The sequence below is a fragment of the Echinops telfairi genome, unplaced genomic scaffold, assembly GCF_000313985.2.
Source record: "Echinops telfairi isolate 266 unplaced genomic scaffold, ASM31398v2 ScPeMD7_7458;HRSCAF=8496, whole genome shotgun sequence".
NCBI classification, from domain to species: domain Eukaryota; kingdom Metazoa; phylum Chordata; class Mammalia; order Afrosoricida; family Tenrecidae; genus Echinops; species Echinops telfairi.
Window position 1 is genome coordinate 45,532,312 of NW_022111358.1, and position 17,663 is coordinate 45,549,974.

Here is a 17,663-nt window from a genome sequence, read left to right on the forward strand (position 1 = left end):
CCCCCCTCTCCAGGCAGATTTAGGAGCTGCCCATCCCGACTAGCTCCAGGAAGGAAGTGGCATATAGGACCAGTGTCCTGCAGCTCGTGGGCAGGTGCCGGCAGGAAGCAGACACACCTGGTTGGGAAGAAGGTCCTGGGTCCACCTGCCACAGCCCGGAAATGCCTTTTAGGATGAAACGAGCAATGAGAGAGGGGTTTTGTTCTTGCTGGATGGCGGTCTCGAGCAGGGCAGTTTTCTGTCTCACATTCCAGACAGGGTGTGTCTCATGCTGTGAATGGCCATCACCTGGGGTGACGTCCCTTATTCCACATCCTCCCTGCGCTTTCCCGGTTCCACTCCGCTGACTTCCCCAGCCCTTGGGAATATCATCCTTGGATACATGCTGCCCTTTGGATGGCAAACAGTTAGTTATGGTGAGGTGTGTATACCGCCCTAGTGTGAATACATTCCCGTGCACACCTGTCTACTGTGCGGCTGAAACTTGAGCCCCGGGGGTGAGTTGAGGTGCAGACCTGAAGGCTGACAAAGGGCCATCGTCCCAGGGGCCCCACTTGTCTCTGTTCCACCAGCCAGCCAGGCCTCTCATCTCCCAATCCAGTCGGGGCCTTCTAGCGAGGCCAGGTTCAGAGCAGTTGGTGCTGGTAGCCGGGCACCATCTCATTCTTCAGGTCTCTGGATTGGAAGATGCCAGTTTGACCCAGCCTGTGAACTCCAGGCTGCCTTTGCCAAAGCTAGCCCTCACACACCCTCGCCCCCTGTTCTAGGTGTGCTGGAAGAAGCAGAGTTTTACAACATCGCCTCGCTGGTGCGGCTGGTGAAGGAAAGGATTCGGGACAATGAGAACAGAACGTCACAGGTAGCGTGTTTTGGTTTTTTTAAAGGGGGATTTCTCTTTGGGGGCTCTCTCCGTCTGTCCAGGTGGCAAGAGCCTGCTTCACCTTGCAGACCCCAGGTCTGTGCGCACCCCTCCCCACCCCCCAAGAGCATCCACCATGTACATGCTGCCAGATCCAGCCAGCCAGGCCCCAAGACCTGTTTGGGACAGAGAAGAAGTAACAAAGGGGGCTTTCACCCAGCCCCGTGTCCCTTCGGAAGACTAGGAAGCTGGTTCCTGACCACCTCGCCACAGTGGGGGCAGGCTACGGCACTTTGGGGTCCACACTGCTCTCTCAGGGTATCTGTCTCCCTTGGCATCAAGACCCAACAAGACCTCACCACAGCCATACTGTCCTAGGATGAGCCTTTTAACGTGTGGCCCTGCCACAGCCAGCCCTTGGCCAGCCCTTGCAAGCGAGGCCAGAGCCAGTCTCTGGGCGGAGAATTAAGGAGCCCCTTGGAAATCCTGCTTCTAAGAAAGAGAAAACTGGCAGCTTCTTGCTCCATTGTGAAGCCTCCCTTTTTCTGTAGCAGCGAAACCAGGACTGGGGGGTGCCCGGTACCATTACAGAACAGTGTGATCGAAGAGTCTGTGGAAGAATCCTGATCCAGTTCTCTCAGACTCCAGACATCTGGACCTTGGAGGCTGGGTGTATCCCTGCAACCGTTGCCTGGAGATTAGTCGCTTTTAACCTTCAACTGTAAACCAGTGAGTTCAAGGAAGACCTCAGGCCGCCACGAATGCCTGCTGTGAGCAGTGGGCTGTTCTGAGAACGGTCTGCAGGGGCCCTGGTGGCAAGTTGGGCTGCTAACCTCGAGGTCAGCCGTTCGGAACCACCAGCAGCTGTGCCAAGGAAAGAGGAGACTCCACTTCCATACGGAGTGGCAGTCTGAAATCAATCCACGGGGCAGTTCTTCCCTGGTCTGTAGGGTCACCATGAGTCAGAAATGACTGTACCGCAGTGCGTTTGGTGTATTGAATTCTATATGGGCCTGAAGTGACACACAGACAGGCTCGCCGGGGCCATGCCTTGATGTTGATGGGGGAGGAGTGGTGCAGCAAAAGGGGCTGTCACTGCGCACCCGGCGGGGACCATCTGTCTTGTCGCCTGACCTACCTCCCATCCCAGGAGAGGTTGATGCCATGCTTCCTGTAGACTAAGAAAACCTCCTGGGATTCTCCTTTGAAGAAGAAAGCCAGAAGCGGCTTGGAAGGTCAAGCCCAGGGCTCAGCCCGCTCTGATAGACTCCGCCCATATAGCAGGATGGTCTGGCACCCTGTGGCCTGATCCTGATCAATAACTGGCACCTCCGTGAAAAACAAGCACACAACCACGTGCGCCTGTCGGCGGCGGGTGGCAAAAAGGCCTGACTCCTCTCGCTCCTTTCCCGGTCTCCTCCATCTTGCCCAGCCAGCCGGCGGGCACCCACTGACATGGCGCCTGCCCCGTAAAAGCCGCAGCGCCCAGGCCTCTTGAGAATCTTGCCTGCCTTTCCATTTGCCAGCTTCCCAACAACTGTGCTGGCTGCATGTGATCCTGAGGGGCCATGGATTGTCTCGTTGCACACGCTCCGTTCTCCGTCCTCAGAGTGTAAGATGCCTTTCTACCTGACGACAGAATGGCGACCGTTGTCCTCCGGCTTGCCAGCGCCCGCGGGTGTAGACCCAGTTGGGAGCTGTCTCCTGTTTTGTGACAGGAGCGTCTAGACCTTCGTGATGTTGGTTGATCTCTCCACCTGCCCTTTTTGTTCAGCGAACACTCTGAGCAGTGGAGTTGATGCGTTCAGAGCCTGCCTCCCGTGCCACTTGGTGTCCACGTGGCCCTCTGCAAAAGTTGGCTGTGCGTGTGAGATTCTGTGGCTATCCCATCCAACACGGTGTCTGCTTTCACCTGTGGACAGATGGCCCCTCTGTCAGGGCCACACCCTGCCTGACACGGAGCCACGGAGCCACGGCCGAGAGTCTGGCCCCATCTTGCTTCTGGTGATGTCTCGTCGCTGAGTGGCTCCACCAGCCTCCCGACTTTGCTGCCTCTGGTATCGTTATTACGGTGTTTCTGGCCTGGGAGTTGATCTTGTGCCTGGCAGCTCCGGTGCCAGACTGTCGAAGAAGAGACACAAAGAGCGGGACGATATTCAGTGAAAAAAGTGAGATGGCAACCACCGCCGCGGAGTCGATTCCCCCTCGCATAGCCCACTCCATCCCTAACGGGGCTTCTGAGACTCCACCTCTTGACGGAAGCAGACAGCCTCATCTTTCTCCACAGAGCCGCTGGGGGGTTTGACTGCCCACCATGCTTAGTGCAGCACCTAACCCACCGCGCTGCCAGCGTGCCGTGGGGACAATGTAGGCAGCCCAGACACCTGGGACTGACAGGTATGGTCAATGTCGTAGATTTTTGGTGGTGCCCAAAATGTCACATGGCTGGTTGTTGGCAGATGTGTGGTTCCAGCCATTGCAGTTTGCCCAGGGTCCCACTAGTCTCGGTTCTTGGGCTCACAACCCCAGTACCTTGTTTCGAAGGAGAAAGCGTGGAAAAAAGATCCCGGACTGGCAGGCAGACCCAGGTTCAAGTCCCAGCTCTGCTTCCCCCCATGACTTGCTGGCAGGCCAGCTTAGGGAGACACCTAACTTCAGCGTTAGCATCCTCACATAGAGCAGGGAGCCCACGCCCACACCTGGTCTCGGTGAAGGCCTGAGATGGGGTACCACGGCCAACAGCCCCCCGGAGATCAAGCTGCTCTTGTCTGCCCAGGACTTTCCAGTAGTGAGTTCTTCCAGAACCAATTTCCCACCGCTCCTCTTTTGGAAAATCAAGTACGAAAACTTTCAGTGTGATTGTTATTGTTTTTTAATCCTTTCTTCTTCCCTCTCAACCAAGCCCCACGCACAGGGACCTGTGCACGGTTTCCTGAGACGCAAGTCAGGGGAGAGGACAGCCTCACGTGGCTCAGCCCGCCAGGAGTGAGCGGCGGGTGGATTTGAACCGCCAGTCTTGTGGGTAGCAGCCCAGCGCCCTCACTCCTTTGTGCCCCTCAAGATTGGCTGCATGTGTTGTTTGTGGTGGATTCTTTGTAAGGACGGATTTTGTTGCCCTCGGGAATGCCCAGGGCAGACCGTGATCGATGCACCAGTTCCCACGGGTTCACTTCTGTGACGCCGGTGACATCTGCACTCCCCCCTTTGGGGGGTTCTCCCCAAGTCACATCAAGCCCCCGCCCCTCCGTGAGTCCTTTGCGGAGGGTTCTCAGGAGTCCGTGCTCGAGGAGCCCCGGCAGGCAGTCCTCCCTGTTGGTGTTCAGCAGACTCGAGGGGCATTTTGGGGAAGGAGAGGTGGTCCCAGTGTGGCCCCTCAGGCAGCGGAGTCCCCATCGCTCGTCATCCTCAGGCGTGGGCTGGGGCCTGCCCTGCTCGTTTAAAAGGTGCTTAAATGGGACTGGGGTTAACTTGTTAGGACTCTACTTTGGGGCAGTGTGAAGTTGTTGGACAGCCCCTTGACCCCCAGTCGGGACCTCTGGCATCCCATCCCAGGGTCATCATGTGCTGACATACATACAACATCTATCCAGCCTTTGATAAGTATAAACTCCGCTCCACTCTGCTGGTGTGCTTCAGTCCCGGTGCCCTCTCTCCCTCCGGGACCAGCAGTGGCCAGGCCCTGAATGGCCCCAGACACACCTGCCCTTGTGTAAGAGGTGACATCCACCTGCTGAGCCCCCTCCCGGGCCCCTGAGCTGAGCTGAGTCCTGGGCATGCACAGGGCTCCAGTGGCCAGGACCTCGTCCTGCTGCTGGCTCAGCCCCTGGTCTCCAGAGCCAGCATCTCCTCCAAAGAGGGGGGTCCAGCTAGCAGGTGGTTCCTCTAGGATGTTTCCTCCCAGCCTCTGCTCAGGGAGCCTCAGGAGCGGTAGAGGGAGCTGGAGTGTGGGGACATTCCGAGTGTCATTTCAGCAAAAAGGCAGCTCGAGGAAGAACTCCGAGCCTGCTCGGCACTCCCGGTGTGCCTGTGCGGGGCCCTTGGAAAAACTTAAGAAAACCCCTGGGCAGAGGTGTATGACTGTTTTCTGCTTTGGGCAGTGGCTGGAAATGAAGCCCCCAGGTCACTCACCTCATCCATCCTGCTGGGGCTCAAGGGTCTTTTCCCCTTGGCCTGTGTTCCTGGATCCTCGACTCCTTCCATAGGGTTTTGTTTGTTTGTTTGTTTTTTGAGAAGCTGCAGGGCTGCTTATAATAGGCAGGGGTGGTAGCCAGGCTGTCTGCTGAGGCGCGGCCGGCCAGAGCTGTCTTGTTGCCGTAGGGCCCCGTGAAGCACGTCTACCGAGTCCTGCAGTGCCAAGAGGAGGAGCTGACTCAGATGGTGTCCACCATGTCTGACGGCTGGAAGTTTGAACAGGTAAACCTCTTAGGCCCAGGAGCCCAGGACTCTCCAAACAGCCACCACCCTGAACGCACCATGCTCCGCGTCCCCCACCCCCACCCCAGTAGGGCCATGTGGAAACGTGGGTGGGGGGCCTTGTGGTCCAGGGGGACCTCAGACCGATGGGAAAGTGTCCCGTGGCCCTCAGCTCCACATCCGGGGTTCTGACCCCATGCAATCTCGGGGAGCCGGGGCTTGGTCATTGCTTAGGCCTGAGGGCCAGTCGGGAATTCAGCACCCTGTCTGCCTACTCCGCAGTACCTGAGCTTCCCCAAGAGTGGGGGGCACAGGTGAGCTGGGGTCCCCTGCAGGTTCCCAGGAGTCCACCCCGTTCCTGTCCTCTAGCTTATGCTGGCCCTGTGGGAGCCGCTGGGAGTCAGGACGGGACTGCTCTCTTCCACCAGGTGGCAGGGTTGTTCATCGTTCGCCTTCCACACCAGGGCGCTGAGCAGAGTGGCTCCTACATAGGGCTGTGTGTGGAGCCCGCCGGTGTTAGGTTTCAGGAAGCGCTTAAGAGGCCATTGGAATTGTCACCGTCAACTTAGCTTCCAAACCCAAAGTCAACGTTGGTGACAGCTGACCTCACAGGCTCCATTTCCGTCTGCCCAGCTGTGCCCGGCGCTGCTGGCGGACCTGCCTTCCCGCTGCAGAGCTGGGCTGGCTGTGTGTCAGCTGCTTCTGGTCCTTCACGCGTGGGCTGCAGAGTTCGTCCAGAGTTTACCATGCGATATCCCAGCAGTCTTTTCCCTGATAGTTTTAAGTAAAGGATAGTGTGTAAGAGTTTAGTTTGTGAAACTGGTGATTGATTTCTTACTTAATAACACCCTGTGGGAGACGGAAGTGGACTGCCCCCGAGCCTGCGGCACAGACGGGGGACTGGGAAAGTGGCCCAGCCCGGCCACAGCGTGTGCCTGCTGGTGGCCTTGCCATGGGCTCAGGTCCTGCCTTTGGGAGTCCAGTTCAGAACCATGTCCCGAATCCAGTTCTCTAAAAGGACCCGTGTAGATGTTCTGGCCGAAAGAAGGGTTCCTCTCCATCCACAGGGACATTCTGTTCTACCCACCCCCCGGAGCTTGAACCCAGGTGGCCTCACCCTCTCCTTCTGGGTGTGTAGCTTCCACCTGGAAGGAAGTCCTGAATTCTGCTCAGTGTTTGGGAGTACCAGCCGGGGCACGATCAAGCTGAGAGAGGCTCCGTGCATTTTACAAAGCATGCGATTTGGGTCGTAGTCTCTGCTTCAGACTGGACATTAAACGAAATGGTCGCTGGGGCATTGCCCAGGTGAGGGGCAGGGGGAGGCCTGGTGACTGAGCCCTGAGGAACTGCTGCACCCAGTTACACCCTGGGGCCCCGGCCCTGCTAGAGCAGCGATTCTCAACCTTCACGGGTCGCCCGATTTATCACAGTCGCAACGACAATAATTTTATGATTGGGGGGCCCCACCACATGAGGTGTGAAAGGGCCGCGGCGTGAGGAAGGTGGAGAACCACACGCTAGAGAATTCTTCATCTTCTGGGAAGTAGAGGGACCACGTCCAGTCCCGTGGGCAGGTTGCGGTGTGTCCCTGTAGTGCCCTCAGGTCACTGGTGGCTCATCGTCTCCCTCCCTCCCCCAGCTCATCAGCATCGGGTCTTCCTATAACTACGGAAATGAGGACCAGGCCGAATTCCTCTGCGTGGTCTCCCGGGAACTAAATAATTCCACCAATGGCATTGTCATCGAGCCTAGTGAGAAGGCAAAGGTAAGGACCCATTTCCGCAGGGTGGTCCCGGTGGTCCCACACACACACACACATACACACACACACACACACACTCCCCCCCACACACACACAGCCCTCTGGCCCCTTCACCAAGCTCCGGAGAGGGAGAAGGACAGGACTGTGGGGTTTCCACAGAGCCCCAGGTAGCTCATCATGGGCGAAGAGAGCCCCCAACAAGTCACCACGGGTCCGGTAGCGCAATTGTACGGCGATACTAAGTGAAGTCATAGAGCGCATGAGAGGTAGAAGAGAGATTGATGTAATGGAGTCAGACACCTTTCACTGTAGCGTGCTCACCTTGGCCCCGCTTGGTGGTCCTCGTGGGGAGAACCTGGGAGGGAGGACAGGAGAGGCCAGCTTTATTACTAAGCAAGGCTTATCACTTTTGGGGGGCGTGATTACAGGTAAGCACACATCACAGGAAGGGGCAGTACAATAGGCATACACATCATAGGAAGGGATGTATGCTAGGCATAAGCGTGACAGGAAGGGGGTGAGCTAGGAGAGTGCACATAGGAAGGGGTGGAACTAGAGGTATACATGTGACAAGATGGGCGGACCCTAGATTTATGATGGCCGCCTAACCACGGTCACCCTTGGGTGGGCTTGACTTCCCTGGGCACTCCTTCAGGGAAACAATCCTTATCAGAAGGAAGTGGGTCCTACTTGTGGGATAAACAGTGGTGTCTGCTTGCTCTAGATGGCTGATAACCCTTAGGGAGAATAACCCCTGACCTACTTCTGTTGACCTCCAAGTGTATAGTCATCTGCCCCAGGTAGCAAGCAGCTAAGTTTGGCACATATTCGGGGGAGACAACTTGGGAGAAATCCTTCTGTTTCCCACAGTTCATGTGGGGGGTGGGGGCAGTTGGGGTGACAGCCAAAAGGGGAGGCTCACGCTGCCTCAGTCAAGTCTCTGGGAAAGGGGCTGTCACTGCTAATGGCCACTACACCTCAAACTCCCACCATCCACCGAGTCCTCGTGACCCTGACTCTCCAGGAGCAGCCAGCCGCCGCCTCCAGCAGGTCAGTGCTGCTGGAAGGTTAAACTGCCCAGCACCAGACCCACAGCGCCACCAGGGCCCCTGAGTACAGGGGCAAGCTGGCGTTCAGATTTGGAAAGGCTCTTGCTTGGCTCCGCTCCGCACTCTGCTGGGTTGTCTCCCCCTAAATTCCTGGGAAAGTGCCCTGCACGGCATAGCATCTCCTTCCTCCTCATCAGGGCCCCTGGCAGGGCATTCAGGTCTGGCTGCCCGGTTGGCCTGCACTGACAGCCAGGGCTGTGCTGGTCTCTCCTCCCTCCCCAGTGTGCTCAGCGCCCTCTTCCTGCCTCTCCCGCACCCCCCCTAGATTCTTCAGGAGAGAGGATCGCGGATGTAGACTACGACCAGCCGGAAGCGCCCGAATCCTAACCATCCAGAGAGCGTCACTCCCGCACCTGTACAGTCACTGAGCTGCGGCACCCACCGCCCAGCTGCGCCTGGCCCCTGGCTGAGGAGAGGTGTTCCGGGCCAGCTGGCAGGCAGCCCCTACCCCCACCCCACCCCCACCCCCGCCAGGAGTCGGGGACAGATGCGGTGGCAGCGCCTGGCTGCAGAGGACCTTGTCCGTTTGTTTTCCTAGCCAGTGTTAGACCCACCTCTCGACTGGCAGCCCTGTGGGGGGCCTGGGCTCCCCTTGTAAGTGTCCTGAACTCCCAGGAAGACGGGCGGGTGCGGTGTACCGAGGTGGACGGAGTTGCCGCCTTGTAACTGTCGCTGAGACTCGGACCCAGGCATCTGGTTGTGTTGAGGTTCAGGACACACGGTAGGTAGAATAGCCCAGTGCGCCCCGAGCTTCCTCTGAACAAGAGCCCCTTGGAGGCCAGGAGGCGGGGTCCCTTTCTCGGGCCCTGTGATATGGCTGGGGATTGGCAGCTGTGTCCCACGGCAGCCTGCTGGCCAGTCCTCTGAAGACTGGGCGCTGTGGGTGGCTGGTGGGACTGCGCCTGCAGCCTCTCGCCCCTGGTGCCCTGTTTCCTGCCCTGCCCTTTGCACCCAGACCACGGACAGAGGGACTTGGTAGGCCCCGTGGTGACTTGGGATGGGGGAGGGTGTCTCTGTGAAAGCTGCCAAACGAGTTACGTTGTTGTGTCCAAAAGTGGTGGCGTGGCCCTCCGTGGCCCTTGGAAATGCCTCTACTGCCCATACGACACCGATGCCCCCTCCCAGCGCCTTACCTTGGCATACCTGGCCGCCATGCGTCAGAGACTGTGCTACCCCCGCAGTGTGCCTGTTGACCACGGGCTGAGGACCACAGAAGGGAGCCCTCCCTGGGGCCAAGACCTGCATCAGGACCTCCCTGCTACACTGTTGTGGCTCAGTGAGGAGTCGTGGAATGCTAGGTGGCTGGAGAATGTGGTTTTTCCTGGATAACTAATGATGGTCATTTGGAAGTGTCTGGAGAAGGTACCTCTGGGGACCACACCATCTGTAGAAGGCCTCCCATCCAGGCCAGGTGTGCTGGGGACCTTCCAGGCCAACGTTCCCACCTGTTCATGGGGCAGTCCCAGGGAGTGGTTTTAGGGACTGACTGGAGACTGTAACGTGACCTTGGGGGCTGTGAACTGGCCAGGCGTGGATGGTGTGGCCTCTGCAGACCTTTCGTGGCTGAGCTGTTTGACAGCCGAGACTTGGGTGGCGTGAGGCTTCTCAGGAACAGACTCATGGTGAGCCACGTGTCATTACCATTCTGTTAGAAGAGTTGGGTTTTGGTACATACTCCTGTGGGATAAGCTTCTCCCACGAGACTCTGGAGGTAGAATAGGTGGGGTGAAGCATGCAAAAAAAACGGTTTGTTTAATTGTTCTTTGCAAGTGTGTTCCACTGTGTGAAACTTTTGGGAACATGGGGTGACCCATAAAGACCCTGCAATTGCTACACATCATGGCTGTAGGAGTCTCTTCGCTGCGCTCTCTGCTTCCCCTTCTGGGTCCCGTTGGGTTGTGGGATGTTGACCAAAGTGCCACAGGTGTGTTGTCCTGCTGGACGCACATCGAGAACAAAACCGAATTCTCCCCCTGTCCTTAGCCCTGCCTCTTGGTCCTTCCGGGGAACAGCCCCGTGGGCCCCCCACCCAGTGAGAACGGCTGCACGAATGACAGACATTGTTGTCAACGAGGAAGGCAGCCGGGGCACCCAGCTCTGTGCCGCCCGCCGCCTCGGGAGGCTCTGATACTGGCTCCGAGGGGCACCCCAGCCACTGGGCTTCCTTCTGGGACCAGGAGCCACACCCACGAGGAGGTCACCGGAGCGATGGTGCGCACACTCTGGCTAGGCGAGGCCGCTATCAGGACTCGCTCAGCAACCAGCTGCCAGGTCTGCCCTGGCAGTGCCCTCTGTGTCCTGCGGTGCCCCTGGGGTACATAAAGACACTCAGGACCTTTGCTCATTTGTCATTTCCAAAATGCCTCCTGGAAGCTTGACAGAAAGGCATCGGCTTCTGTCCCTTCCTGGGTCAAGTCCGGGTGAACCCTGCCATGCTGCTGATGCCAGTCCTTTATCCTTTCAAAGGTGGGGCCCCCTCCCCATTCATCTTCCTTTCCCCCTGCAGCCCTCTCTGCCCACCGTCCTCCAGGCCCACGTCGGTGCCCCTGTGCTCTCCTTCAGAACAGCATGCAGCTCCTACGTCAAGACAAGGGGTCTATGGCACGGCTCAAGACCACCCTCCCCCTCAGACTTCAGATAGCCCACGCCTACAGGCAGGTGATCCCAGAGTCTCAAAGCCGGGATCATCCCAGTACCATCCTCCACACCACGAGAACACGCGGGACTCGGAGGAGAGGTGCACGCCTCCCGCCTCGGTGTACGCACACGCACACACCCCCCACAGAGGATGCTTTCATGTCAGCAGCACCCCTTACAGCCCCTACAGCCGCAGGGGCCCTGGAACCAGGCGAGTAAACATGGGGACGGGGATGTCACAAGGTGTGTTCAGAGCGATCCCGTGAACTGTTCTAATGCCTCCCAATTTTGTTTGCCAGCTGATTACCCCCTCCTCAGCACAGGATCTCCCCAATCCCCATTGTGCCAGTTTTCTATTGTCAAGTGGTGCTGCCAACATAAATTAGCCTAGCACCCTACGGAAGGCAGCTAGGGAGTGGCACACGCACACACACACTGGCACCTGAGAAGGAGTTGGTTGCAAGCCACCTCTCCCAGACGTCACTCGGGAACCGCACACAGAAGGCTGGCCTCGCCAAACCAGCCCAAGAGGGTCCAGGTCCGTTCACTCACGGCTCGTGCCAGGCTCTCGGAGCACCAGGATTTGGTGGCACCACATGTCTACCCATCACAGACACCAGGTGCCAGCTAGTCTAGACGCAGAACACCAGCGTGCCAGGCCACGAGCAAGGCAAACAGTGCCCGTGCACCCCCCACCTCACCCCACGGTGACAGCAGGAACCCCTCCCTCTGCCTGCCTTCTCTGTAGAGGAGAAATGCTGGGACCCCAGGTGCTGATCCCCAGCTCCACCTCCTAGAAGTTCAAGTTGGGCTGTCATCGTAAGCGTATGTTTGCTGCCCAGGTATGTTGGAGCAGGTGGCATATGGTTCAGCCGCATTGTGGCTTTTGAGTTGGGCTGCCAATCTTGAACCCAGCAGCCTGCCGGGGGGGGCTCCCGGGGGGGGCTCCCACGTGCTCCCACACTTGCAGCCTTAGAAACCCAATAGAGGGTCGCTATGAGTCCATCAACACGCTGGTAGTGGGTTTGGGTTTAATTTTTGTGTGGTGCAGCAAAGGCACAAAGCCGCCTCACTGATGTAAAAATGGCACTTGCAGCAAATGAAGGGGATTGTCGTGGAAATGTGTGAGGATGGGGCAAGGTCAGCAGTTCCTGATGAGTGATAACGTGACAGTATATTGACGCAAAGATTTACGACCTCAGACACCTTGGGGCCAGTTCTGTCCTGTCCTGCAAGGTCACTCTGAGTCAGAGTTGACACCAGCAGTGGGTTTGGGTTTTGATGAAGCCACTAGCTCAGTGGTTTCAAAGGGAAGGCGGACACCGCCGTTGGGTCTCCAGTCAGTGCCGACTAACGGACACTGCACAACAGAAGGACACGCTCCCCGATCCTGTGACACCCTCACCTTGGTTATGCCTGCTGCCCCGGGTCAGTCCATCTTGTGGAAGGCCTTCCGCTTTTCCGCTGCCCCTCCACTTTCCCAAGCATGAAGTCCAGTCCTTCAAAGCACATGAGAAGCCTCGCCCTCCCTGCCTGGCTGTCTTCTTCGCCAGCGCCGTACGTCCAGAATATGCACATGACCCTTAGAGGGAAAGCCCAGTCCTGTGCAGGTGTGACGTTTGCATCCCTTCATAGCAGCCACAGTTCTCCATCCTGTCGGACCTTTCCGGAACAGGATTTGAGTGTGGTCCAGGAGAAGCAAAGCCCATGGAGAGACCGGCTGGGACCAGAGCAGGACTGGGGACTTGGCCCGATGCAGAGAGACAAGCAGCTGGCAGCGAAAGAGAAGCTTCCTTTGGGGCCTGTGTCTATCACTGCTAACTCGTGCTGGCCCCTGGGTCCTCCCTGCCGAGGCCTGCCCGGGCCCAACCCCCACCTCAGTCCCCAGGTAGGCAAGGAGAGCAGTGAGCAGGGGCCTGACGGGGTGCTGATGTTAATGGGTGTTAAAGATACAGCTTCAGACTTCCACAGGCGGTCCCGTATAATGACTACCGTAAATGCCAAGTGCCAAACCAAGGCTCTGAGAAAGACCCCTGGGGCATGCTTCCTCTTAAGGGCAGGGAGGGCACATTTCACCAAGATCCCTGCTCACTGCAACCCAGCGATGAAGTTGTGGAGGATTCTGGGAAAGTATGTTAGCTGAGCTCTAAGAACATTGCTGGAAGTTACTCCCGCAGGGAGTCTAGCTGGGAGCTGGGCCGCCTGCCATTGTCTGGGTGCGGACTCTGTTGGGTGACAGGTGCAGCCTGCTGGGGGTGGTCTTCTGCCCAGGGCGCAGCCACTCCCCCTTCCTGAGAACCTGCTCCTTTGGGCAGGGAGAGGGGGACCCCACTCCCTCTGAAGTGACTTTGTAACTGAACTTAGGTCTTTGTAACTGTCAGCAAGGTATAGGGAAAGCGGGTCTGCTGAGGGTGTGGGGCGTGAGGGTGAGGACACCACCCTGCAGGGTGGTCTTTGGCCTGGCCCAGCGCTAGGTGCCTGTGCCGTGCCGGCCCCTCATTGGTGCCCATGACTGCCGCTGTGCCCTTGAGGAAAGTCCGAAGTGCTGTGAACTTGGGGGTCTGAGGTTTCTGTCCCCACCAACTGGCTGCCCTCCAGGTCCACGTGCGCTCCAACTGTTCTTCAGAGGAGGTTTCCCCCGGCGCATCTCACAGCCCCCACCCTGGTCTGCTGCCCATACTCCTGGGCATGGATGGGCAGTAGCCAGCTGCCTGTCCGTTTTTGCTGCGTGGACCCCCTGGGCGAATGCTGAGAAGCAGGACAGGGAGGGGGTTTTAAGGAGAGAAGTGAGACTAAGTGACTGCAGGGGAGACAGCTAAGGAAGGTGAGCGAGAGCCCAGCAAAGAAGCATTTTCTCCATCACTTTGCACCAGGCGGGGGGCGGGGCCCAGGTTGTCACCTAGCCGGGTCCCACAGGGGGCCTGCGGCCGTGAAGAGAAGAGGGACACGCGCCCCTCGGTCACCAGCAGGCACGAGTGTATCGGGGTCCGGTCAGCGCGGGCATTTCCAGTGCTGTGTACCAAGCACGGAGAAAGGGGTGTACTGAGCTTCACTGTGGTCCTGACTCCTCCACCCAGGGCAGAACGACTCGAAGTGGAGAGCTTGGGGCGCGGCTGCCAAACCCAAGGTTAGCAGTTCAAGCCCAGCTGGAAGCTCCTTGGGAGAAAGACCTGGCGTGCTGCGTCCACAAGACTTGTGTGCCCTTCAAACCCGTTCTGCCGCATAGCAGACCCGTGAGACAGGGCGGGAACGCTCCATAGCCTTCCCAAGGCCAGCATCGCCGCGACTTTCTCCCATGAACCCCTGACCACTCAGCTCACAGCCAAGCATGCACCCAGCAACGAGAGGAGCCCCATGAGGGGTGGGGGGTGCCGGAGTCAGGGCCCACGGAGGAGCCAGGAGCCGCAGACACTCAATAGTTGGCTGCTCCAAGAGGAGCCAGCTCCGGCTGCCAACGGTGTTGCTGTCAAAGGTATGTAAGCCCAAGCCTTGCCATCCCTGCCTCTCAGGAGCACTCTGGCCGTACTTCTTCCAAGACAGATGGGTTTGTCCTTTAAGCAGTCCAAGGTCCTTTCAATATTCTCCAGCGCCACCGTTCAAACACATCGATTTTCCTTCGGCCTCCCTTATTCAGTGTCAAACTTTCGCATGCATGAGGGGAAGTGCCCTGACTTGGGCCAGGGGCATCTGAATCCTCAAAGTAACCTCCTTGCTTGGCTTGCTTTCTTTTAATCATTTTATTGGGGGCTTGTACAATTCTTATCACCATCCATCCATCCATCCATTGTGTCAAGCACATTTGTACATTCGTTGCCACCATCATGCTCAAAACGTGCTTTCTACTCGAGCCCTTGGTGTCAGCTCATTTTGCCCCTCCCTTCCCGCTCCCCCCTCCCCGTCCTTGCGTTTCAATAAGGTCTCGTGCAGATTTCCCTAACACAGTGCGTCTTTTGTTCTCTCGACTATTGCTTCCATGAGCATGGAGTGTGGATCCGAGGAGGCCACAGCTCTTGACAACTAAAGCCTTTTCCTCTTGTGAGGATCTGGGCTGATCCCGCCGCCAGGCTGCAATCCTCCACCGTCATCAGCAAGTGAGGCTTTCAAGGCCTCTCGTTAGCAAGGAAGGTGTGTCACGTGCACGTCCCAGGTGGAGGTCACTGTGCTGATTGCTTATTTACCAAGAGAAACTACGCCTGAGCCCACAGTCACAGTTCAGAGTTCAAGGACGTAGGCCAGTGATGTTCGTGGAATCCAGCTGAAGAAATTCTTTCCATTCGACATCCCTTTGCACTTTGAAGGATCCCAGCTTCCCTCATCGCCTCACGGTCCTTCCTGGAATCATCCTTTTGGTAGAAATCGCCGTGGGCCTTCTTTCTCGGCTCAGCAATGGCTAACTGACAGGAAGCCGCATCCCCCAGAGACCTATTGATGGCTTCACCCTTAGGGACGGGCGGACGCTTGCCTGAAGGCCACACCTCTGAGGTTCTGCCCAAAGCGCTGGGAGACAGGGCGGCTTATCTCCCTCCCCATGAAGGTCCTCTCATAGGTAGCTCATCAGCCTTCCTCCAAGCCTGCTGCCGCCGCTGCTGCTGCCACTGCTGCAAGTTTTACAGCTGTCTTATTGACTTTAATCGCAATTTCAACCGGGACAGCAGGAAGCCCAATATAGCCCGCTGGCTGCCGGCCGTCACGGTTCTTATCATCTGTCCAGAGCTGCAGCACCCGAGGTGACCTCGGTCCACTCCTCAGTGATGACAGCGTAGCGTGCCCGGTGGAAAGCGGAAGTCGGCTTGTGAGTCACCTCAGGAGCCTGCCTGCCAGCGCCGTCCATGGCTGCTGCCATCTTGCTCTTGGCTCACTGGTGATGGGCGATTGCCTTTATTTATTTATTTTTAATCATTTTATTGGGGGCGCGTACCATGCTTATCACAGTCCATCCATCCATTGTTGGAAGCACATTTGCACATTGGTTGCCCTCATCATTCTCAAAATAATCTGCTTTCCGCTTGAGCCCCCGGCATCAGCTCCTCATTCCCCCCGCTGCCCCCTCCCACATCAACCCTTGATAATTTGCAAGTCATTATTATTTTGTCATCTCTTACATTGTCCAACATCTCCCTTCACCCACTTTTCTGCTTTGTCCCCCAGAGAGGGAGTTATATTGAGATCCTTGTAATCAGGTCCCCCTTTCTACCCCACCTTCCCTCCCAGTATCAGCACTCTCACCACTGGTCCTGAGGGGTTCATCTGTCCTGGACTCCCTGTGTTTCTAGTTCCCATCTGTACCAGTGTACATCCTCCGTTCCAGCTGGATTTGTAAGGTAGAATTGGGATCGTGGTAGCTGGGGGGAGGGACGGGCGCCTTTAAAGGAGGAGACGCTGCTGCCAGGGTCTGGTCCTGGTCGCTGTGCAGCGCCAGCCTCGGCAGCATCACAGATGCGCGTGCTCTCTGCGCCTGCAATGGCCTCACGGGAAAAGGCGCGTCTCATCTGTCCTGTAGGCAAGTGCATATCCGGAATGTAGCCATTCGGGAGCCATCACAGATGCAGCGCCAAAAGGCAGGGGTTCCGTCCGCTTCTCTGAATGTCACCAGAAACTGGCCAGGGAGTTCTCTAGCGTGTGCCCTGGCTTTTACTGCCAACTCCAGCCAGCCTCCCTTCTTGGTCAGCTGCCACCAATTCCAACCAGCCTCCCTTGGCCAGCTGCGGTGAGTGAGGCCCCGCACGCGTCATCTGTGGGCCCGTCGGGGACGCCTGTACGGAGAAGAACCTCCTTCTCTGCAGGCACCTTCGTAGCAGCTCTTTCCAGAGAACCAGAGACCCGACGCGGACACCGGGGTGAGTTGCAGGGCCTCAGCTTGGGCGTATTGTCCTGCTGTGACCTTATCTACCGTCTTGGTAATTCTCTGGATGCTTTTGATGGGCTTCGGTCACTTGGTAATGTCTTTCAAAGTGGCCAGGTTTTGAACTCGGTCCATTGCAGCTGCAGGGCCCAGGCCAAGATGCCGACGACGTTTGCTTGCGAGGACATGGCGACGGTCCATTGTTCTTCATATAGGCACCCCCTCTCGGATGATGTGCTCACATGCAGATCGAGTAACTATGGTGAGGGCCTAGAACCCTGTCCACCTTCCCTGATTTTAAACCACGCAGCGTGCCCTTGTCTCATCCGCACAGCGGCCTCTTGATCTGGGTACATGAGCACCATGAAGGGTTCTGGAAATTCCCATCTTTCTTTAGGGTTCCATAGTTGGTTATGATCCACACAGCCGAAGGCCTTGACATAATCAATGAAACACACGTAAACATCTATCTGGTATTCTCTGCTTTCGGTCAAGGTCCATCTGACGTCCGCAGTGATATCCCTTGTTCCCCGCCCTCCTCTGAATCCAGCCTGAACCTCTGGCAGCGCCCCATCGGTGCACTGCTGCCGCAGCGGTTAAATGATACTCAGCAACGTTTTCCTTACATGTGATATCGGTGATACTGCGCATACTGTGAGCATCCTGTTGGGTCATTTTATTCTGGATATGGGTCTCTTCCAGTCAGTTGCCCAAATACCCGTCTTCCAAATTTCCTGGCACAGACGAGTGAGTGCTTCCAGGGCTCCATCAGCGTGTTGAGACATTTCAGTTGGTATCCCACCAATTCCTGGAGCCTTGTTTTTGGCGACCGCTTTCTGTGCAGCTTGGACTTCCTCCTGCATATGCGACCTCCTGTGATGGTGGCGCGTCAACTAGTTCTTTTTGGTGCAGTGAGTGTCTTCTTTCCGTCTTCTCTTGATGCCTCCTGCATCATTCAGTATTGTGCCCATAGAATCTTTCAGTAGTGTAACTCAAGGCTCGAATGTTTTCTTGAGCTCTTTTAGTTTAAGGTAGGCTGAT

The 17,663-nt window shown here is 57.2% G+C and overlaps 1 protein-coding gene across 1 annotated transcript in view; it reads left to right on the top strand.

Moving 5' to 3' along the window:
* The window catches only part of KCTD2 (potassium channel tetramerization domain containing 2), a gene marked incomplete at its 5' end in the record, with an annotated part of 13,733 nt that extends 3,753 nt beyond the window's left edge, over positions 1 to 9,980 (top strand). Inside the window, 4 exons of the mRNA XM_004709301.2 lie at positions 768 to 859; positions 5,177 to 5,272; positions 6,912 to 7,037; positions 8,409 to 9,980. Of these exons, the coding sequence (XP_004709358.1) occupies positions 768 to 859; positions 5,177 to 5,272; positions 6,912 to 7,037; positions 8,409 to 8,438 (344 nt within the window). The remainder of the gene's footprint in view (positions 1 to 767; positions 860 to 5,176; positions 5,273 to 6,911; positions 7,038 to 8,408) is intronic.
* Between the last annotated feature and the right edge of the window lie 7,683 nt (positions 9,981 to 17,663).